At 36.4% G+C, this 23872-nt stretch overlaps 1 protein-coding gene across 5 annotated transcripts in view; it reads right to left on the bottom strand.

Moving 5' to 3' along the window:
• The window catches only part of COBLL1 (cordon-bleu WH2 repeat protein like 1), a 159668-nt gene that overhangs the window by 32683 nt on the left and 103113 nt on the right, over positions 1-23872 (bottom strand). For 3 of the 5 annotated variants that reach the window (XM_040644464.1, XM_040644470.1, XM_040644481.1), the window contains exons 4-8: positions 14666-14867; positions 12568-12796; positions 11728-11766; positions 6574-6671; positions 6227-6463 (exon numbers count right to left, since the gene is read on the bottom strand). In XM_040644464.1, the coding sequence (XP_040500398.1) occupies positions 6227-6463; positions 6574-6671; positions 11728-11766; positions 12568-12796; positions 14666-14867 (805 nt within the window). The remainder of the gene's footprint in view (positions 1-6226; positions 6464-6573; positions 6672-11727; positions 11767-12567; positions 12797-14665; positions 14868-23872) is intronic. The other 2 variants (XM_040644478.1, XM_040644491.1) reach the window with 1 other exon arrangement.

Genomic DNA, 23872 nt, shown 5'->3' with positions numbered 1-23872 from the left:
ATGTTCTTCAGAGAGGCACAACTTTAGTGTACTGGGAGAGAAGGGAGAGAAATCCACACCAACTCCACGTATGACCTATTGTTCTTTGAACAGTATTACTCTTTAAAGTCTAACAACTTTATAATAAGCATAGTTCTTTACATTTGGGTCAGAGGTAAAGCTGGCAGAAACCAAAAAAGTAATGGCTCAGTGGACTTTCGAGAGCATTAAATGAGTAATGTGCTTAGTACTTGGTCTGACACATGAGTAAGTGCTACATAAGCATTAGTCATTAATTTTGCAATTGTGATTAAGACTACCAAGATTAAGTATATTTGTATATATGGGAAAGCCTTAAAAGGTAGAAGCAGATTATATCCTATTATGCTGCACTGGTGCATTTCTCTACTGAATGAAACAAGTCCTATTTTTGGGAATACAGACAGCTGTACTCCTTATATCAAACTAAAAATGCCATGGCAACCACTGTTCCTAGGCAATTGTAGAATTATGTGTGTGATTTTCTTTCTATATGATAAATATAAGTGGAAAGTGGCGGGGAAAATCAAATGTTGTGTGATAATCTGGAGAAAAAGCCAAAAAGATTTCTTAAAGATTACAAATACATGCTCTTTTTACGACAACCTTAATGACTCTGCATTGAACATCTCGGATTAAAACTCATTAAGTGACACAAAGACCAACGATATTCTTGCACATTTTATAAACATGTGACAATCTATCATCTTACCCGCTTATAAACCATGATAAATATTAAAAGGTAAAACTGAGTTAAAAATGAATACTGTCAAACATTTCTTAAAAACAATTAAATCAGCTGTTAAAAAATGAACACACTCTTAAGTATTAAATTTCACTTGCATAATACTGGATGGCAAAGTATTTCCATTTCTCAACATTTGAGTGTTTGTCTGCACCAGAATGCAAAATGAGACCAAATAAAAAGTTCAAGATAATTCCTTACTGTGTTTCCAGCCAAAAGCCAATATCCGAAAGAAAATGAGGTACCATTCTAGTAGCCTGGGGAAAGCCGCTTTACTGCTGTGTACACACAGAACTCCAAAGAGCAAAACCATACCAAACTGTGCAAAAATAAAGAATTCTCCGAAAGTTTCTGTGGATCCTATGGGTCAAGATTATCTGCAACTTGTGCCCAACTCTTCCTCCTCTTCTTCACATGTAAAATACTCTTAAAAGGCTCATTGTCAATAATACTAGGACCTCCTTTGGCCACAGATTTTATTACGTGCGCTCCCCACAGAAACCTGATCAGTGAACATGGTATAGATACTGCATTTCAGAACTTAGTTTCAATCCCAGAAGTCTAAGTGATTGTCGATTTAAGTCAATGTCATTGCATTTCTGACTTTTGTCATGTGTGATATAAATGATAATCTACATAAATAACTATATATGTATAATCTTACTGTAAATAACTGTATGCATTTATACAGGAATACATGTGATACGATTTAGGTAAACAACAGTAGGAGCCAGCCATTACATATGTTGTTGCATAAATGGCATTTCAAATCCTCAGGCAGAATCGTAGTCACAAAATGCTCAAAAAGATCAGAGAAAAACTGCCAGAAAATTTCTAATTGGATAGTTTTCTTCTGCAACTGAACATTTCCAGGGAAGACCGTATATTCACCTTTATAAGGAACAGGATACAAGGCTTGAAATGTAAAAGAGTACCTAGATACTTAGGGACATGAGAAAACAACACGGTAGCAAAGACAGTAAACTATGTATTCTCTAAAATGTATTCTGTAGGTGGATCAAATAATTTAGTTGCAAAACTGTCCCCCAAAAAACAGGTTAGGATACATTATTTTACTGACTTGAATCTTTATTGAATCCTCTTTGGAAACTGCACAATCAGTTGCCAAAATTAGCTCAGAAAATCAACAGCCTTTTCTGTGAAGAGTTTCAGTTTAAGCTCCAAAGTCACTATCCAATACTTTAATTTGCCAGTATGGAGAAATGCCTTGCAGAAATGAGACAAAGTATTAACTACTGACAGCCAAAAAGCATAAAATAGATGTGGTGAACAAAATTTTTTCCAAGCTACAGGTAGACCGACTTATCCGTAAGCCTGTGTAAGGCAAACTGATGACTACTTAAGAGAATACTAACGTGAAGTTAAAGCTCAAAATGAATAAAACTGCATTAATTAGAAATCACTTTGTCATGCATTACTGTTACTTATCTCTCTAGCTCTATTTTCTGACACTTCACACACAAGAGATAAGCATTTGCTATTTCTAATATAACGTAACTATTTCCAGTATTTGCTTTCTGCTTTATTAAAGGATACTTGGGGGGGGGGGGCGGAGTGTAAAAAAATCAGACTGTTGTAGGTCTGTTAAACAGCGCACCCTTGTGGTGTATTCTGACCTAAACAATAAAAATCTCCAGGATAAGAATATATCCAAAATTCTTCAGGGATTTGAAAATAACTTTTTTCCAGATATTTTTTCGCAGCCTGCTATTACTTTCAGTCATCAAAACAGCACCTTTTTAGAGCTTCAAATTCAAAAGTAAGTTGTTTAATATAAAATGTCTATAGTAATAATGACTGTTTTTTACTTTAAATGTAGAACAAGCAGTAAAGGGGCTCCGGGGTGGCTCAGTTGCTAAGCCACCGACACTTGACTTTGGCACAGGTCCTGATCTCAAAGTTGTGAGATCGAGCCCCACATCAGGCTCCAAGCCGTGTGTGGAGCCTGCTTGAGATCTCTCTCTCTCTCTCTCCCTCTCCCTCCCCCACCCCCCAGGCTTGCATGCGCACAAAAATAAATATGTGAGGTGACAGATGTGTTAATTAACCAGATGGCAGGAATTCTTTCACAATGTATATGTATTTCAAATCACCACGATGTACACTTTAAATATCTTTTAATTTTCTCTGTCAATGATACCTCAACAAAGCTGAAAAGAAACAAAAGTAGAACTGCCCCTCCTCCATTTTGATCAGTTTGTAGAGGGCCTTGAATGACTCAAAAGTAACTGCCAGTTATCAAAGTTTCTGAATTAGGAAGACAAGTTAAGTACTGGTCTTCTTTTTACTGTGCACTCTGGATTTCTCTAAGGCATGACTTCAGCAGAAGGGAAGAAAGGGACAAGGAAAGATAAGAAAGGCAGACTGAATGAAGGACTCACTAACTGGATGCAAAAATTAAACAAAACAAAACAAAAACAACGACACATTGAAAATGATCCAGAGCTTTTAAATCTGGAAGAACAAAAATAAGCTTGATTTTCAATGTGTGGATTTTCAGGGAGTGATGAGTGAATAAGCAACCAGGAGTTCAGTCTGCAACTGGAATAAAATATTGGGATTGGAATTACAAAGTGGACATGTTAGTTACTGTGACCAAGTGCCTTAAAGCAACAGACATTTATTCTTTCACAGTTCTGGAAGCCAGAAGTCTGAAATCAAGCTGTTGGCAAGGCCATAGCTCTCCGAAAGTACGAGGGGAAAATCCTTCCTGGCCTCTTCCAGCTTCTGGTGGCTCCTGGAATTCCCTGGCTTATGGCAGCATAACTGCCATCTCTGCTTGCTTTATCACATGACCTTCTTCTCCTTTCTGTCTCAGTGCATGTGTCTCTCCCGCTTACGAGAACACCAGTCTTTGGATTTGAGGCCAGCCTAAAGTCCACAAGGATCTTATCTCTAGATCCCTGACTTGAACATACCTTTTGGAGGGACACTACTCAAACCACTGCAGTTGAGAACTCAACAAAGAACATGTCTTTTCTGAAAGAGTACAGTAAATATATGCTTAGACCATGGATTTAGGTACCTCCAAATTTAGAAAATGGGTAAAGGAAGTGGAGGCAAGGAAAAAAAAGAGAGAGAGAGAGCTGAAATATAAGAGAATCAGGACCAAGGAAGAGAGGAAAATCAAGACCAAGGGGGTGATTTTGCACACCAAATACAGTGAAGAAGTTAGGAAGTAAGTGCTGAGATGCCTAGGAAGGCATGAGTTCACGCACGCACATGTGCACGCACACACACACACACACACACACACACACCCCAAACCATGGCTTAGTTGTTTAGAATTTTTATAATGAATAAATAAAAAATGGTTCTTTAGCTTCTCTAGGGAGGAACAAATAATTCTGGGTCCTACTTAACAATACATCAAAGAACTACCCAGATGTCCAGATCAAAAGAAAAAATAATTAGAAAATTGTATAAAGATGTCCAGTTTGCCAAAGGCAACATACAAAAAAAAAAAAAAAGATTACTTAACATGGGAGCATCAACTGGTCATAGAGCAGAGGGTGAGAATCAAAAGAAATGGCTTTTGGTGAGGCCACTGGAAGCACAGTTTAGAATATTAAGAGGCAGACTATTAGACAATGTAGACCTCTTCAGGTCCAAGCACAGAGGAAGTTTATTGAAATAGAATGCATGAGGTCATCTGGAATAAAGATTTGTGATCAGGGGCTAAGATTTATTTCTACATAAAGAAAAGACAGACTTTGGTAATTAAAAATTTAAAACAATCCTGAAAGTTCTACCTTTTAAATGACTTACTATGAAGAAATGTAAAGGAGTTACACCCACAAAATAAAGTCTTTGGGGACCCTGACTCGGCCTCTGTTTATCTCACTCAATTTCAGTCTCTGCTTCTTGTTCATGCCCAGGCATGCCATAGTCTTCACATTCCCATGTCTTGAATATGGTTCCTGTTGCCTAAGGTACTCCCACGCAGATGTTAATACCGAACCCAAGAAGCACCTCTTCTGTAACACTTCACCCAACTACCAAGCAGTTACTTTTGAAAACTCTGTAGCAAATGATTCTACCATTTGAAAAAATAACTATCCTCCTGATTTGTAAGGTGAGATTTTATACAAGGGACATTAGACAAGAAAATCTTCATAGAAATAAGACAGCTTAATAGTTGATTTTTCAAATAACTACTGAGTTTAAGCATTTTTTTTTGTTGTTGTTGTTAATTTCTACCCTGATTACTATTTACTTTTTTTTAAAGATTTTATTTATTTGAGAGAGTGTGCAAGAGCGAGAGAGAAAGACATCATGGGTGAAGGGGGAGCAGGGGTGGGGGAGGCAGAGGAAGAAGCAGACTCTCTGCTGAGCAGGGAGCTCGACGCAGGGCTCGATCCTAGGACTCCAGGATTGTGACCTGAGCCGAAGGCAGACCGTTAACTGACTGAGCCCCCCAGCCGCCTTGCTATTTGCTTTCTAAGGGCACATACGATCGTTTATAAATTACATTTAAAAACTACAGTTAAAAATTTTTAAAGTCAAGAAAGCACAGAAATGTTTATTAGTTGGTTGGGAGGAGTTGGTTTACTTGAGCATTTAGTTTACTAAACTTCCAAGGAGAAATAAAGTCCTTCAAGTCGATACAAGAAAACTTCTCAGTGTCTCAAATATCTCAAAATAAAATTTGCTCTCAAAGTTACTGGAATCATTTGTCTGACTACAAGCAACAAAATATATAGTCTCATGTTTGATCACATTTACTTAAAACTTCATTTAAAATCCATATGAATAAAGCAAAGAACGTACACATTTTATAGGCATGAAAAGTAGTTTACGAATGGATTTCCACAAAACAGCATACTCCAGGGAAATGTAGGAGTAAACAGAAGCCACAGTAAGTCAGTATGGGGAAAAGACATACCCAGAACACTGCTTTGAACACAAGAGTATATAAAAGTAACTGCAATATATTCTATATAAAAAGACCTTTTTTTTCTTTTTTTCTTTTTTTTACACTATAGTCCATGTACCACCAAGACATCTGGATTTCCCTGTGAGAATCCCAGAGTCAGGTCAAGAAGATACATCCAGTCAGAAACCCATGAAAGCAACATAAAGACTTTGTTGCCATGAAAAATAAAAGTTCGAAATTGAGTATTTGCATTCCCAATATATGCATCGAGCAAGCACCTCTGGTTGGGCCTTAGTGGGCTAGGATTTTAAGGTTTATAGGTGATTTATTTACTTGAAGATAAAAGCTACTTAAAATTGACACATTTATTCTTTGCTGCATCACAGAACTATACATATGTCATCTCTTCCCAGTGCCAACAAGTTATTCATCTTATTAGGTATTACTAGGTATTAGTGACTGTTACTAATCTTATTAGCAGTCTATGTCGAAAAGGACAAGTAGGAGGGAAAACAGGTGGTCCCCTGCCCCCTGCTAAAAACACAACACACAACACAATTACGTACCTTCTCTGTTTCGTCCACACTCAAGGATTTCACTACACAAGAAGCTGGCCTCTCCTGGATGTGGGCAAGGTCCTGGGGGGCGCTCTGAGAGCCTGGCATTGGAGGCAGCGGAGCCCGCCTCTTCTTGGGTGCATCCGATGGCAGGGTGTTTGAAATATATGGCTTGGAAATGGTATTGGACCTTGTAAAAGTGGGACGGTGCTTACTTACTAGAGGGGTTGCAGGGGCACTTGCAGTCTAATGAAGAATGAAAAGACAAAACCTATCGGTCATTTCAAGATAAAAAGCACACGCAATTAAAAACAGCTGAGAAAAATCTTATAAAATATTACACAAGAAATACTTACTTGTTCCCGCTTTTTCTTACTGCGCTGAAAAAAGCTGAAAAACCCTTTATTTTCTTTCTCCTTCATAATGTCTAGGTTTTGTGATATTTGGCAGGATTCTAAAATAGAAGAAAAACCTCTTACTTTTGTACATGGAATTGTAGATTTTACCTCCAAGTTTTCCTTCAATTACTTTCTCTTGAAAAATTTATACAATGATAAAAGCTACTAATTATGATCTACTATGAACCATGCACTCCACCAGGCATATCGTATTTAATTCCCAAAGCAACAAGGAAATTTAGTATTATTCTTCCTATTTCACAGCAGAGCAATCTGAAGATTAAAGAAATGAACATACGTACTTGGGGCCAACCATCAAGAAATGACAGAGATAGGACATAAACTCAATTCTTTGTGACTCAGAGTCTGTGTTCTATCCATAATTACCAACATTTCAGAAGTAAAATGGACAATTTGAATTAAGTGAGATAGGAAGCTATCAACAGTTTGTCCCTTTATTTTGAATTTTTATTTTATCTCAGAGCTAAAACAATTATGAAATATTTTATTCTCCAAAACATGATTCACTATAATTCCCTAGTACTTTATTGTTTCAAATCATTACTTCTTTAATATGATGGTTGTCAACTAGGGGGCAATCTTGCCCCACTCCCATGCCTGAGAACACTGGACAAGGCCTGGGGACAACTGTGGTTGTCACAAGGAGGGTAGGGCAGGAGAATGCGCTACCAGCATCTACAGGGTAGAGGCCAGTGATGATGCTGAACACCATCCAATGCACAAGACAGCCCCCCAACAACACAGCAGTATCCAGGCCCAAATGTCAACAGTGTCAAAATGAAGAAACCACATTTTAATCCGAAGGGCAATTGTCAAACTTCATGATTACATATTAACATTCCATTTTCCAAAAAGTATTTCCTACTGTTAACTGAAGAGACCCACAAACAATGACAAAGCCAGTAGTGCTGAGTAACCCTGTCCCAGATGGTCTCTAAACGCCATTTCCCACTAAAAAGGGACCTTGATTACACAAGAATAGTTGACTCTTTGTCGATATCAAGGATTGTAAAGATGACTCTGGAATATCTAGTTATAGCAGAGAGAAAGAAATCAGAGTCCACTGGGGTCATTTTAAAAGGGCACAGGAATCAATCTGATACAGTTTTTACTGGCCAAGGTCAGGACAGTTTGGGCATCATAGGAACTACTCAATAAATTGAAACATTTTGTGTATGTTTAATTCCATGATTTGTAGTGATGCTGAAAAAATAACTGATCCTTACTGTTTACCTCTATGTATACCTAAGGAACCAGTCTGTTATTTTAAAAACTGATGACGGGGGACGCCTGAGTGGCTCAATGGGTTAAGCGTCTGACTCTTGGTTTCCGCTCAGGTTATGATCTCAGGGTCCTGATCTCAGGGTCCGACTGTCAGAGTCCTGAGATCGAGCCCCTGCATCGGGCTCTGCACTTAGCAGGGAGTCCAATTCAGATGGTCTCCCTTCCCCTCTGCCCCTTCCCCACCCCATCCACACTCTCTCTCTCTAAAATACATACATAAATAATAAAATCTTAAAAAAGATTCTCTCTATAACTAAATAAATACTGATTAAGGAAAAGAATCACGCTTTTCCTGCCTCTTCTGAATGAATTCTACCTAGGTAGACAAGTAGCTGAATGGGGAAATTTGCTGTTTCAGAAATATCTCAATTAATCATTAAAGGAATATTTGCAGATTATGATTATTTTCCTACTCCTAATCAAGATTTAAGCAATGATTATTGATAGCTAACATCAAAAAAGATAACTTGTGGGGTGCCTGGCTGGCTCCGTTGGTAGGGCATGCGATTCTTGATCTTGAGGTCAATGAGTTTGTGCCCCACACTGGGTACAGAGCTTATGTACGTACACACACACGCCTAAATGTAACTTGCTATTACATGGCTGCTAATGGAAGTATATAATCCCACCTATGAAGTATTCTTGCTGAAAATATCTGACCCAAATCTGATCAGTCTCTAGATTTAACAATCAATTTACAGGAAATAGAGACAATCAAGAAATATGTTAAGTAGCACCACAGGATGCAATCCACAAAATTCTGAATGTGGGAAATTCAGTAAGACAAAAGACCCAGTTTCTTCAACAAATGAATTGCAAATTTTTTAAAAAGAGAGAGAGAAAGAGAGAAACAAGGAGTGGGGAATATGTCAATTTTGAAAACATTTCCACTAAGGAGCACATATGTGTTTTATGATAAATCACAATATAATTTCAGTGATATTGAAAACAAAGTACTGTATATTGAAATTTGTGGGATATGTCGAAAGCAGCACTTAGAGGTAAATGTATGGTCTTAAATACATTTAAATCTTAAATATATACTCCTTTCTTAGAACTACATATACAGTCTTTTTGTTTAAAAAAAGTTTAGGGGGCGCCTGGGTAGCGCAGTCGTTAAAGCGTCTGCCTTCGGCTCAGGGCGTGATCCTGGCGATCCAGGATCGAGTCCCACATCAGGCTCTTCCGCTATGAGCCTGCTTCTTCCTCTCCCACTCCCCCTGCTGTGTTCCCTCTCTCGCTGGCTGTCTCTCTGTCACATAAATAAATAAAATCTTAAAAAAAAAAAAAAAGTTTAAAAATTAAATAAATTATGACAAAGTAGGGGCTACTCCAGGAAAGCAAATATAGTTAATGCCAATAAATATATTAATGTGATATGCCTCAATAACACATTAAAGGAGAATTATATTTCACAAATTAAAACTTCATAAATCTGATGCTTTAAATATCAAATAAGCAGTATGCATTCTGTACAATGAGTTTGCTAACAATACTAATAATGAACATGTGGATAGCACTTTATGGTTACAGATTTTTTCACATGCATAATTTCTTTCCTAGAACAATCCAAAGAGGATTATCAGAAATTATCACAAGTTATCATTCTGAGTCCTTCTTCTAAGTTAGGGAATGTGAAGAAATGGAAGCAGATAGTACTGTCCCATTATACATCTGAAGCCCTGGTGACCACAGACTTTAAATAACTTGAACCAAGACACACAGCATTAAATGGTAGAATTCAATATAATATCTACTGATCGATGATGTCTAATACCTTTGACTTCTTCTTTCTTCCTTCCTTCCTTCCTTCCTTCCTTCCTTCCTTCCTTCCTTCCTTCCTTCCTTCCTTCCTTCCTTTCTAGAAATGTTATTTCATTTTAAGACAGAATCTTCCACTAACTGAATGTAGATATTTCACATGGTGGTACAGGGCAATAAATATAACCAAAGTATTTCATATAGTTAATTTTGGTAAAGTATTTCCAGGCACCCTGACATACTCCATACTAGTCAACCTAAGTCTTCACTTACAGCTCTATGGCAGAGATCACCACAAGTCAGAGTTAAACACTAAGAAACATAAGGGCTTCAGCTTACTTAGAAAAACAACTCAAATTTATAGTTTCCTGTTTCCAGAAGAGAGGCTATAAGTAACTGCATACAAAGTCCTAATACTTCTGATAATATTAGATAAAATACGAAGGTAGAGCCATTTACAGCATTTGGATTGATCTTGTAGATTCTGACACCATAAAATTAGCTTTCTTAATTTTCTTATTCTTATCTCTTAAGGTTATATTCACAACATTTAGTACTCTGAATAAAGACATACTTTTTTGGTGGAAGGGATATTACAAACCAATGCATTCAACACCTTCCAAATGAGGCCAATTAGATTATGGAATTTGCTTTGGGTTATGTATACAGAGAATGCCAAAGCCAAGTACAAGTACCAGGATGTTGCCACTGGAAAAAAAGCAGAGAGACCACTGTTTCCAATCTACTATTACAGAAGTGGAAAGTGAGACCCAGATAGATAAAAAGCTATTTGCGCTATTGGCTTGCTAAATGAGTTTGACAGCTAATGCAGTTTCAGAATTTAAAAACGTCTATCTTCTGATTATTAGCCAGTACACGCTTTACGAACATTACAATTTTCAGCTCCTTTGATTAACCTAGTCTTCATGATAGCCACTAATAAAAAAGAATCATATTATTACTTATGTAGACTTACTCCTTGGAAATGAGAGGCTTATTGTGCTATGGGAAAACTGGAAGTGGTAAGAAAGAAGATTCCAATAACACATAATGTGTATAGCTTATTGTTTTGGTTTTTTTTAGTATTGTGGTAATTATTATAGTAATCAATTATCTGAGCCTATCCCTTTTTAATGGAGGAAAAAGCCTTCCAGACTTTATTATTGGCTAATTTTTAATAAAATTTTCTTCTGTGAAAGTAATGTATTCCTATTATAAAGTTCTGTAATATAAAGAAAAAAAGGATGAAAAAAAATCATCCATAGCCCTACCACCCAAAGGTAAACAGTATTAAAATTTTTTATGTACTTCCTTTCAGAAATTTTATTGAAAAAAGTTTTTTTATGTATTGTATTAAACACACTTAAATGGTTTAAAAGCTAATTTTAGCATAAGCATTTTCCATGTTATTCTAAAATATTCACGATTTAACGCTGCAAATATCTCCTATGATGAATATACCCTGATTACTCTGAATAACTCTTTGATGTAAATAATCTGAGATCCTTCCATGGTACCACCAAACTATCAGCAACTATACCTAAAGAACCCAGCAAAATAATTTTTTTTTTTTTTTCTGGTCTGAGAGTAAAAAATATGTTTCTCTGAGTGGCTCAGTCCGTTAAGCGTCTACCTTCAGCTCAGGTCATGAAACCAGGGTCCTGGGATTGAGCCCTGCATCGGGCTCTCCACTGAGCAGGGAGCAGGCTCCCTGCTTCTCCCTCTCTTTCTGCCTCTTCCCTCTGCTTGTGCTGTCTCTCTCTCTCTCTCTCTCAAATAAATACATAAATCTTTAAAAAAATGTTTTCACATTCTTAGGATATTAATTTTTAATCAATTATTGAAATGTTATTATTGTATTAATTTCAGAAATCAAGGAGGGGCATATAAATTATTTTTCAGGAAATAAAAGCCAAAGGTTTTCTTAAGGAATGTACACATTAGTAATGTTAAGAAAACAGGTAAAATTAGCAGCTTATTTTCAATTTATCCAATAAAAATAGAGATTTCTTGTTATAATTTTTTCTACTGATTCATATGTCTTACCTTGTAAAGACGATTTATTGAAGGCAGTAACAGAAGTGGCTACAGAAGGAGGGGGTAAAAGAGGGTAAATTGACTGTAAAGATGATGTTTGTTCAAGTAGAAAACATCACTGAGTTTTAGCTGTCTATGGATTATGTAAATCCACAATTTCAGGATGAAGTCTAAAGTGCTCCATTCACAGAGGATATAGAAGGTAATCAACCTTCACTAAACTTTTGTTTCTAATAAAGCTGATTCATGTTGACTAAATAAGTTTGCAGTTGTCTATTAGCATAGAAACAAACATTATCTAAGAACTCTAAATTTGAATACATTAAATTATTTCTATAGATTAATACTGCAAGCTATTTTTATTTAAAAATTTGGGGAGTTAGATTTATTTTATAAGCTAGTTGATTTTGAGTGAAACTAGAAAAAATTTGTCAAGGAATTTACAAATTTGAATGATAATTAAGACTCAGACAAAACCATGGTGAGTCTATAGTAATTCACACTTGATTAAATCAACAATGAATTTAAATGTAAATCTTTATTTTCTGTTTAAATCTTAAAGCCACAAAGAATTAAGTTAAATCCCACCAAAAAATATTCATAGATTGATGGAAAAGTGCAAAATGTGAATGACAACTAAGAAAGGCAAGTTTTTATTCTAATTTCAAGAACTGAAATCAAGCTGAATTTTATATTTCATTTTCTCTTATTCTCACTGACACGTATTGACTTCTATTTACAGGATCCATTAACTTGCCATTATGAACTTCAGAAACCCTATATGTAAACACAATACAGGCACTTATATGCACATCCTGTCAAATGAATAAAACAAAAAGTCTTACTTACCTCTGCTGACATCCATGGCATATAATTCTCTTAGTCCCAGGTCGTTCAGAGATTTTGTCAAGTCAAGGGGCTCCTGAGATTGATAATCTTTCAACAACAGTGTATGCAGTGGATCAAACTCACATTTGCTGCATATAATGGGGGCAAGTTCTTGGAGTGGTGCATGTGGGCTAACTCTCACTATTGTCTTCTGTGTTTTCTTAAAATTGATCACTACTCTCACAGTTTTCTGAAACACAGATTAAAGCCATAGCTATTAACGTAATTTATTTACTAAAACTTTTCTACAATGATGTCTACAATAAGTGATGATCCAATTATACAGTCATACAATAAACAGTATTTTTCTATTTTGGTGTAAAATTATTATTTTTCTTTCCTGAAGCATATTCTTAGAAATAATTTGATTACATAATCTAGATTAAATCCATAATCCTTGTAAGGTATTAGATTTTAAATCTAAAAGGGAACATACAAGCCTCATAACTGATACTACTGATAATTTTGTTTGTTCCCTAAAATATTTATTATAAAATAAACAAATGTCCATTGTAATACAGAGTTTTACACGTTCTATTTTATGCTTTAGTTGAGGAATATTTATCTAATGGTTTGTCAGTTGTCTCGATGAGAAAAAGGGTATTTTGGTTAAAATATAAAATTTCTGTGCTTCTCTCTATTGAAAGGAAAATAAATGAGATAACCCATATAAAAAAACTTAGCATGTGTCTGGCACATAATAAGCGATCAACAAATAAACATTAGCTATTGTGATTACCTATTGTCTCTATTACTTGACAATAATACTTTGGCTAATTTTAATATATTAGTAAAGACTATTAAGATATTCCTGATTTAGATATCTAGTACTAAATAAAATTATTGAGAAGATTTTAAACACATCATTTTAATGTAATTCAATTAACTCTTGTATACAAATGGAACTTAGAAACATGTTACCATGCTAAGTGAAATCTGCAGTTTGCAGATCATTAAAGCTTAACACGAATTCATTAAACTAAAACACTATGTATAATCCCATGCTGTAAAATAAATATTATTTCCACCTAGATACATATGTATCTAGATTGGTAATAGTCCAATATCCTAATTAATTCTTAATATCAGTATTTTGTAGAACACAAATGTGTTCTACACAGTTAAGAATTCTTAACTATTTTATAAAAAACTGCATAACAATATGAAAAAAATATGAGAATATATACACTCAAGTCATATATAAATAAACTATTAATTTAACTTCGGGAAATATATAAAGGCCAGTATATTAATGCTGACATTCCTAATGAAAAAATATTTCTTGAAACACATAAAATTCTATAGCTTATAGAAACAGAAAAATTTTATAAATAAAGAATTGGTATTAGAATGATTGTGGTCGAAAAATTTTTTGTTTAAAATTCATATATTACAGAAAACTGAGTCATTATATAGCTTGAATTAATGATTCAGAGTAAGTTACAACCACCATTTTACCAAGTACAGAAAAACCAAAATATATTTTAATAAATTCTTAAATAAATTCTCATTAAAAGATTCTAAAACCTTCCTGTACATATAAAACACTTTTTGGGGCACCTGGGTGGCTCAGTCGGTTAAGTGTATGATTCTTGATTTCGGCTCAGGTTATATCTCAGGATCGTGAGAGTGAGCCCCACATAGGGCTCTGTGTTAGTGGGGAGTCTGCTTCTCTCCTTCTCTGTCTCCTTCTCCCCCTGCCCCAACTCGCGCACTCATGCTCTTTAATAAATAAATAAATCTTTAAAAAATACTTTTTAAAAAAGTAATTTAAAATGCAGATCATTTATACTTGTCAGATTCTGATATGGTCCTATAGATCACTTTCAAGTGTCTAAAATTGAAAGTATTCCCCAAATTCTAGTTAATCCAAAGCTTGATAACCAAATAAATCCTAAGCAAAGTGGCCGAGGCAAACAAGATAACCACGTTCACATCAAATTTAACCAGGAAAGTCTATTTTTATTTCATCTGAAATAAATATGAGCTGCGGGTAATGCCTGAACAATCAATTTCGTATTTTTGCCAGAAGACATCAAAATCACAGTGACATTCTTACCTCTGGTATTATTGGCATAGGTTTTTTCTTATCCAAAATTTTTGGCTTTAAAATGACTTTCTCCACCTCCAACATTCCTATTGGTGTGTTTGGCTTAAATTTAATGGGGTTATTTTCAGCTGACTGCAGATCAATTGTGTAACTGGATGGATTCAAGTGATACTGTGCACAGAGGAATATCAACAAGTCCATCATAGGTTTACTGTAAAACAAAAGTAATACTGATCATAAAAGTCCGTAAAACAATTTCATTAAATGTTATCGTTCCTAGCATTTTTCTTAGAGCCTTTTTGTTTTCAGCAGATAAAACAAGGATATAAAATAGTCTGTGTGAAAGCAACTTAAAAATCTAGCTACAAGATCATTTTTTCCCCACTGCAGGAAGAGATATATATATGGTCGTCTGGGCCCTGGACTCCAAGTGTCTCCCTAACTACAAGATATTTAAGTGAACAAAATTGTAATAGTTAAAAAGTCCTGATTAGTATTCAAGACAGCTTGGATCCTAGTGTTGGTTTAACAATTATCTATATTTTTTATCTGCCAAGTTGTCATCCTATTATTATCAATTTTAAGAGAAGTTCTTCCCTTACCCAAGAGCACTTAGTTCAGCAAAAGCTCCTTTACAATATTTTGAACACCAGCAGTCTTTGGCTTATAAACTGGTTATATTCCAAAGATCTCATTAAAATGAAGCATTAAGAAGCACCACCACCCGGGTCACCCGGCTGGCTCCGTTAGTAGAGCATGTGACTCTTGATCTTGGGGTCATGAGACCAAGCTCTGCTTTGGGTGTTTAAAAAAAAAAAAAAAAAAAAGAACGAACAAACAAACCACCACCACTCTTTGGGCTTCAGAAAGCACTGTGAGTATCTACAGGAGGAAGCCCACAAAATTCTCAGGAAAAGTATAGTACAGATTTCTTAATTCATTCAAACAACATTTAATATTTTCTAGGCCCTTGGAGAGACAATACAGTGTTATGGCATATCTACTCTCATAGATCTATCTACTAGATGGACGAGACCAAGTGTCAGCAAATTACAATCTGTAGGTCAAAGTGGGCCCATGGCCTATTTTTTTTTTCCCATGGCCTATTTTTTGTAAATAAAGTTTTACTGGAACACAACTATGCTCATCTGTTTACATAATATCTAGGGCTGCTTATGTGTTACAACGGCAGACTTGAGTAGATGTGATGGAAACTGAATGGTCCACAAAGCCTAACTTATTTACTATCTGGTCTTTGACAGAAAAATGTTATGGGCACTTGTGCTCCAACAATTAATTAGTAACCAAGGAAATGTATAATCTCAAACAGTAATTAAGTGTTAAATTCCATTCACAGTGACAACAGAACAATGTGGTCTCTGAGTCTTTCTTAATTGTCAGCCCTTAAGGAAAGAACACTAAAAAAATCTTCTGTAGTGTGTGTTTTCCTCAAATGTCTGGTGATCTTAAGCTGTTAGTTCATATTTAAGACTGAGGCATTAAAACACTCTGTAAAAGTCCTATTTTCATGAATTAAGGTATAGGTTGATGGGCTTCATTTGATGGTAATCAGGTGGCCAGTTATTTTTTTCCGTGGGGAAATACAAATGTCAGTAAAAAAATCCTCCAATTTCTTGACTACATAATAGGAACCCAGCTACTGGCTTTCAGGAACTTGACAGGGAAATAAGGCTAGGAATCTCACTATTCAGGCTCACATTTTTAATTTAGTACATCTGTTTTCATATACACATCATCCCCACTCTCTTAAGTGGAGTTCCCTGATCTGTAGCCTCTCTGGTAGAGCTTTTCCACAGAGGCAGTCTCCTCCCGGAAGAGGGTTAGTTGTCTGACATCGTGTCATCTTGAGGTTAAACAACACTTTATAGGGATTCTCAAACCATTCCCTGTGTTCGCCCCTCTACCTCACCCTCGCCTTCTGTGGCTGTTGCCCATCCCTTCACATCTCTTCTCCTCCCCAACCTACAAGTAGCACCCACTATACACATATCGAGAAAAATAATAAAAACTCTAAATGCTTCAGCAAGGAAAAAAAGTTCTCTGGAATATGTTTCAGTCCTCAAAATATGTTCCCTATGTCTTTATTAGATGCTTCCACAATAACTTAGGAGTTCTATGTCCTCTTGAGCTACCTATTATGCTCATACATAAATTTTGGCATTGAGTAGTAGATATTAAATTTCATCCACAGGAAGACTAGCATAATGGTATTATTCAAGTTTATTTTTTGGTAACATAGTACTCTATGAGAGCAATTTGATGCTACATACAAATTATTGACTCAGAAATAGTACCACCTTTCTCCAATAGTAAATAACAGTTAAATGGATTAGGTAATGTCTAGGTAAATACAATGTAATTATAAATACAGTAAAGCTGGAAGAGGAGAGAATTTTCACTGACAACCTAAACAGAGAACTGTGTACTACTGTCTATGAATAAATGGTGATATGTTCAGATTGTATTTCTCTCTACACATATAAATGTGCCAAGTAATAAATGTAAAAACACTAAAGTTTATACTTTAAACATCTTTTACCTTTTAAATGTACATTCTTTAGAATCTCTGCCAGAAATACACAAAAACTTAACAAAATAAAAATAGTTATTAGTGCTATTTTTCATCCCCCTATGTACAAAAATATAAACATTTAAGGAAAAAGATATTTTCCATTTTTAAAAGGTAAGCATTTAACACTCTATATACATTTACTTAAACTTTTCGATAAGCCTTAATGAAGTGCTGTATCTTTATCTGTGACATTAGTTTTCTAATTTAATAAAATAAGTGCATAATGGGCCAACAATATTATAATAATGGCCTATTCCCTCAGTCAATTTGGTCATCTATAATCTTTGCACACGATATCAGACTTCATGGCAAAAAGGCTGCATGCTGACTAGACCTACATAATGCCTTGTGAACCCAACACTGCCTAAATATTTTCTAATAAAAAGTCTCTCTTTAAAAGGGAACTAGAAATCACAGAACTTCTTTTTGACTTTATCCTTTCATTCTATAATTCTGTTTAATTCTTTGTTCAATAATTGCAGAAGCCAATTTGGTCTTGAAAATATTCCTATTTCCAGACAGACAAATGCAACAGACCAGAAGTTCTATAACAGACACAAATGCAGATTGAAATTTAATACTACATGTGATAATGCTATTACAAATTTCTGGGTAAAGAACTGAATCTTCAACAAATGGTATGGAAAACTGACTAGCCATCTGATAAATAAAACGTATTTATTTAATAATAAATCCGCCGTATGCCTTACACTAAAGTAAATGCTAAGTGGACCAGATATCTAAATATGGGGATATTACTGGGGGGGGCGGTGGCAGAACAGAAATCCATCTTTACGTAGCTTATTATGTTCTAGAGCAGTGCTGCCCAACTGTTCTGCAATATAGAAATTTTCCTTATCTGTACTGTCTGATACAGTGGCCACTCACCACATGTGGCTATTAGACACTTGAAATACATTGACATAGTGGACTAACAAACTAAACTTTTTTTTTATAATATTTTTTTAAAGATTTTATTTATTAATTTGACAGAGAGACAGCCAGAGAGAGAGGGAACACAAGCAGGGGGAGTGGGAGAGGAAGAAGCAGGCTCCTAGCAGAGGAGCCTGATGTGGGGCTCGATCCCAGAACGCTGGGATCACGCCCTGAGCCGAAGGCAGACGCTTAACGACTGCGCCACCCAGGCGCCCCAACAAACTAAACTTTTCATTTAAACTCAATTTAAATAGCGGTCGCCTGGGTGGCTCAATAGGTTAAGAATCTGCCTTCGGCTCAGGTCATGATCCTGGAGTCCCAGGACTGAGTCCCGCATTGGGCTCCCTGCTCAGCGGGAAGCCTGCTTCTCCTTCTGCCCTTCACCCTGCTTGTGCTCTCTCTTGCTTTCTTTCTCTCTCTCTCAAATAAAATCTTAAAAAAAAATAAACAAAAATGAAAATAAATTCAATTTAAATAACCACATATAGTGAGTGGCTACTGTATTGGCCAGAGTAGTTCTGGAACGTTGGCTCTTAAAGTGTGATTCATGGACCAGCAACATGAGTATCTCAAGCCCCAGTCCGGATCACTGAGTCAGAAATACAAATTCTCAAGCCCCAGTCCGGGTCACTGAGTCAGAAACTCTGGGAGTGGGGCACAGCAGTATGTGCTTTGACAAGCGCTTCAGCCAATTCTCATGCACGTGCTACAGTTTCCCAACCTGCCATCAAAAGAGGATAAAGAAAATATATAGTACATCAGATAAATGCTATGATGAAAAATAACAAAGGAGGTTAAGAAATGTTCTAAGTGAAAAAAATGACATTAGAGCAGGGACCTGAATGGATTGGGTTATCTGGGGAAAGAACATTCCAGGCAGAGTTGACAAGTTGTAAAGGACCTGAGGCAATGGTGGGCTCTACATGTTTAAGGGAAAACAGAAGGCAGTCTGCTGGGGTGAAAGTGGTAGACTGAAACCAGAGTGACCTGGGTTTACCAAGTGAGAGACACCACCACTGGAGTTCTGAGGAGTGATGGGGTCTGCTGTACATCTAAAAGCATTATATGCTGATTGTTTTATTCATTTTTTATTTTGACTTGAGAAAAGTCAGGTTTTATTTGTAAAGTAAAACTAAAAAGCAAATGTAAATAATAGGGGTTATACATGATTTAAGAAACCACTGTCAGTTAGTTAGTTAGTTAGTTAGTTAGTTAGTTAGTTAGTTAGTGTGGCTTGAAAAGGCTAATTTTCTTTTGTTGCTGTTGTATTCAGAATAGTCTGGGGGAGCAGCTACAAAGTTATCTGCAAAAATGTGGGAGAGACAGTGGCTTAGACTAGTCAGATTTCAGATTATTTTGTGAGGTGCTGATAGGATTAAAGCCAATGCCAGAAGAAAAGAGTAAGAAGACACAAGAAACAGAAAAAGGAGCTCAGCAGTAGGAAGCGGCCAGGACTGCAGGAACACTAGAACATGGGAGGGCTGCTGAAAGGACCCAACGGGAGGCCTGAAGTGCTAATTTAAATGATTTGCTTTGTGATATCCTTACTCACCTTTCCCTGGTGACCATCACTAAGGTCCTGCTAGCTTCAAGGGGAGGTGTTAAATCAAGAAAAGAAAAGGAAATTTCAAAAGGTAGAGACTAAAAAAGTAAGAAACCAAAAATAAGATATAAAGTCAGAGCCAGGGACCCCTAGGTGGTTCAGTCAGTTAAGCATCTGCTTTTGGCTCAAGTCATGATCCCAGGGTCCTGCTTCTCCCTCTCCCCACTACCCCTGCTTCTGCTCTGTCTCTCTCTCTGTCAAATAAAGAAATAAAATCTTAATTAAAAAAAAGGTCCGAGCCATAGGAGGCTCTAAGAACATTAACCCTCGAGAAATTTACAATAATATAAAGGGGAGTGAACTCTCCAAAAGATCTATAACAGGGGTTCAGGCCAATCTTATCTAGACCCGAGGGAACAGAGTGGCCTCAAGATGCCACCTGGATTCCATTTATACATAGATATGAACTCGTTTCTTGCAGAACCAGCTCTTAGCAATGTTTATTCCCAGGACCTAATACATGTCCGTACACAGTGAGGTCAGTATCACTGAATGAGGATATTATAGGAACCAGGGATTATTTATCTCTTAGATAATTCTGGTATCTCAAACACTAGCAGACAATATACAACAGTATACATACATATACATACACACACAACAACAACAACAACTCCATATATATGAGTTCTCTGCATGGTTTGGGTGTATGAAAAGGCAAAGTCACTGAAAAGAGATTCATGTGCTTTAAAAACACACACACGCACAGGCATGAAAGCTGTTTTTTCTTAATTTACACACTGGACTAGTCGCCTTGATGTATTTAAAGTCAAGACATCTTTACACGGAGGTGAGATATAAGCATTAAGTTGGGTTAAGACCTTTTCCAAAAATAAACTCAGACCAGTTCAAATGCTTCAAGTATTTCATTGAAGCCTCAGCATTTGGCACTAAAAGCACAGAAGAGAGGATCCTGACCTAGCTGATTTTAAGGGGGGGAACTACTGTCTTAACTCTTTCATAAAGGAGCCTTGCCACTATAAAAGTAAGGCATTAACCTGTAAGTAGGCTCTGCATGCAATGGGCCTGCTTTGAGGATTCACCCCTCACAAACTGCACCACAGAAAACAAAATCATCTCTTGAGTGTAGTTTAGAACTATCCACCCAGAAGCCAAATTACTTCGAGCAAAAACAACAATTCTGTCTTGAGGATAACTATCCCAAGTTGATGTACCAAACAGCAGTTGGCTAATGGGTTCTACCCCAGAATCACCCCAGGAAGGATGCTCATGTTCCTGTTTGCTAAAGCAGGAGCACATGCCAGAAGTCCATCCAAAACCTGAGCCAAATCATTTAAAGTAGAAAAGGATTGGCTGCATTTGGTCACCATTTCCTCAATCAAATAAGAAACGGTATTGTCCTCTTCAATATCACTCCATCACTTTGAATTTCGGTTTATTATATTTAAGAGTCTACTGTAATTATTTTCAGATTTTTTTCTCTATAATTTCCTGGAGGGCAGATATTTTTTTAAGACTCTCCAAAAACTCTTTTCTCTTCTTTGAAATGGAGAAATCCCTATGAAATTTCCTACTCCCTTTAGAAATAAAGGACAATCCCTCATATGACTTTCCTATCTATTACCTCATTTGAGCTCACAACTACCACAAAAGCTACTCCCACTTTATGAATGAAAAAAACTGAGGTTAGAGAAGTTACATGACTAGATAATGAAGAACACATATACAACTAAGTTAAAATCAGAATTTCCTGAGTCCTGATAGAGCTACATTTTAGCCTCATAATACCATAAATCAGGATTCAGGATGGGGCGCATGGTCTGTAACAGGCTAACTACTATCTGCTGCAGTTTTACCTCAAAGAGTGATGACATCACTAAACCACCCCTTAAATCCTACGGTGACTCTTTCTGCATTCATGACACCTCTTGGGGTAATCTTGTCCTAGTTTTGTTATCTGCTAGATAACACAAGACCTCCATTTTTGTGTTTCAAAGGTCCAACTGGGTATCAAAAACGAAGGTCATGGTTCACCAAAGAATTCTCAGATCAGCAAGATGTCTCATAACTGCCTCAGTGAATTTCCAATCCCTGGACGTGTTTAAACAAAGCCATTTACCAATAGGGTGGTTATGTAAATTATCATGCAATCTGGGACACCTGAGAGCGAAAGGGGGGTACAATTAGTAATTAATCTGGGATAATAGGTATAAATAGGGACTGTCATAGGAAAATGAGGATGCATGATGATAAGCACTTATTATGAATAGGTAGGTTTCAAGTATCCGATTGGGGTTGAATTCCATGAATAAGATTCTTCCTTATTATGATTCTTTAAACCTGCCCTAGTACCCAGTAAAGCATTATGCCATTTTCAATACATCCTCAAAACTGAGCTGAGTTGAATTATTTCAAGCTGCCCCTTACAAATGTATACCAACAACCCTATAAGACTTACCAATGATGGTATGGGAACTTTTAGAACACTCCCCGCATGGACGACATTTATTTATCATACGCTAACCAACCTAGCTCAGTAATGAGTTCAGGAATGAATTAATGTTCTCTAACTATTCCTACGTGCATGAAATGAAGGGGATCAGGCATATAAAACAAATAAACCTAATCTCAAAATTGAGAATGCTTACTGAATTGTGCTATAGGAAACATTTTGAAGAAAGTAACAGAATTAAGATTTGAAGACAATAGGGGCGCCTGGGTGGCACAGCGGTTAAGCATCTGCCTTCGGCTCAGGGAGTGATCCTGGCGTTATGGGATCGAGCCCCACATCAGGCTCCTCTGCTAGGAGCCTGCTTCTTCCTCTCCCACTCCCCCTGTTTGTGTTCCCTCTCTCGCTGGCTGTCTCTATCTCTGTCAAATAAATAAATAAAATCTCAAAAAAAAAAAAAGATTTGAAGACAATAATAGATTAGAGCAGTATTAAACGAAAAGTTCTGATATCAAGGGCGCCTGTGTGGCTCAGTCATTAAAGCATCTGCCTTCGGCTCAGGGCGTGATCCTGGCGTTCTGGGATCGAGCCCCACATCAGGCTCCTCTGCTGGAAGCCTGCTTCTTCCTCTCCCACTCCCCCTGCTTGTGTTCCCTCTCTCATTGGCTGTGTCTCTCTCTCTGTTAAATAAATAAATAAAATCTTTAAAAAAATAAATAAAAGTTCTCATATCAAACGCTAAAAATAGGAATATTAAAAGTAAAAAAAAAAAAAAAAACCCTGAAATTCACCACTTTAGGCTAAATCTACTTGGTCATTTATCTTGGATGTTACATTCACAGCTAGTCATAAATAATTACCTTCGCAAAAACTGTGATTTAATAACAAACCTATTAAACACACACACACACACACACACACACACACACACACACACACCTTATTTAAAAAGTACTGTAAATATATCTCACTGCAACTGGGACAATTCAAATACAGACAAAGGATAAGATAAAATTGTATTGACACAAAAGTTAGAAATTATTAGCTAAAAAAAGATAGGTTAACAAGATAGCATGTGCAACATGATATAGGTAAAAAAAAAGTGACTATACAGGTATGTGTGTACATATACATTTGTGTGTGTCTGGGCATGTGGTGTATGAATAAAAGGTTATATACCGCAATGTTAATAGTTGTTATCTACCTATTTAATAATGACATGGCGTTTTAATTTTTTTTAGCTTATCTGCATTTTCCTACTTTATACAGTGTCCAATATTGCATTTGTAATTATAAATAATTAAAAAGAAAATTTACAAGGATCATTGTTATAAGGCGGGGATGCCAGGAAAGGCAGGAGAAGAGGGTAGTCCACCTAAGAATGACATTCAGAGGACATTTGTGAGTATTCTGTCACCTTTTCCCAACCAACCAGGAGAGGAGTCAGACCCCAGAGGCTGATGTGTTCCCTGGCTCAGGGCTGGGGAAGGCAGTACCAGAGTCCAGATTACAGGATTCTTCAGTTTCACCAACAAAAACTCAACCAGCACTGGGATACTGAAATACTTTAACAGTTACAATTCCAACTGTTATTTTAAGCAACTACAACTGAATCAGTACCTAAAGCAAAATTTAAGCATTTGTAGGGAGTTCAACATGATTTGTACCATGGAA

Source organism: Ursus maritimus, unplaced genomic scaffold (genome assembly GCF_017311325.1).
Source record: "Ursus maritimus isolate PB19 unplaced genomic scaffold, ASM1731132v1 scaffold_1, whole genome shotgun sequence".
NCBI classification, from domain to species: domain Eukaryota; kingdom Metazoa; phylum Chordata; class Mammalia; order Carnivora; family Ursidae; genus Ursus; species Ursus maritimus.
The sequence above is the reverse complement of the archived record's forward strand: the minus strand, read 5'-3'. Positions and strand labels throughout refer to the sequence as shown.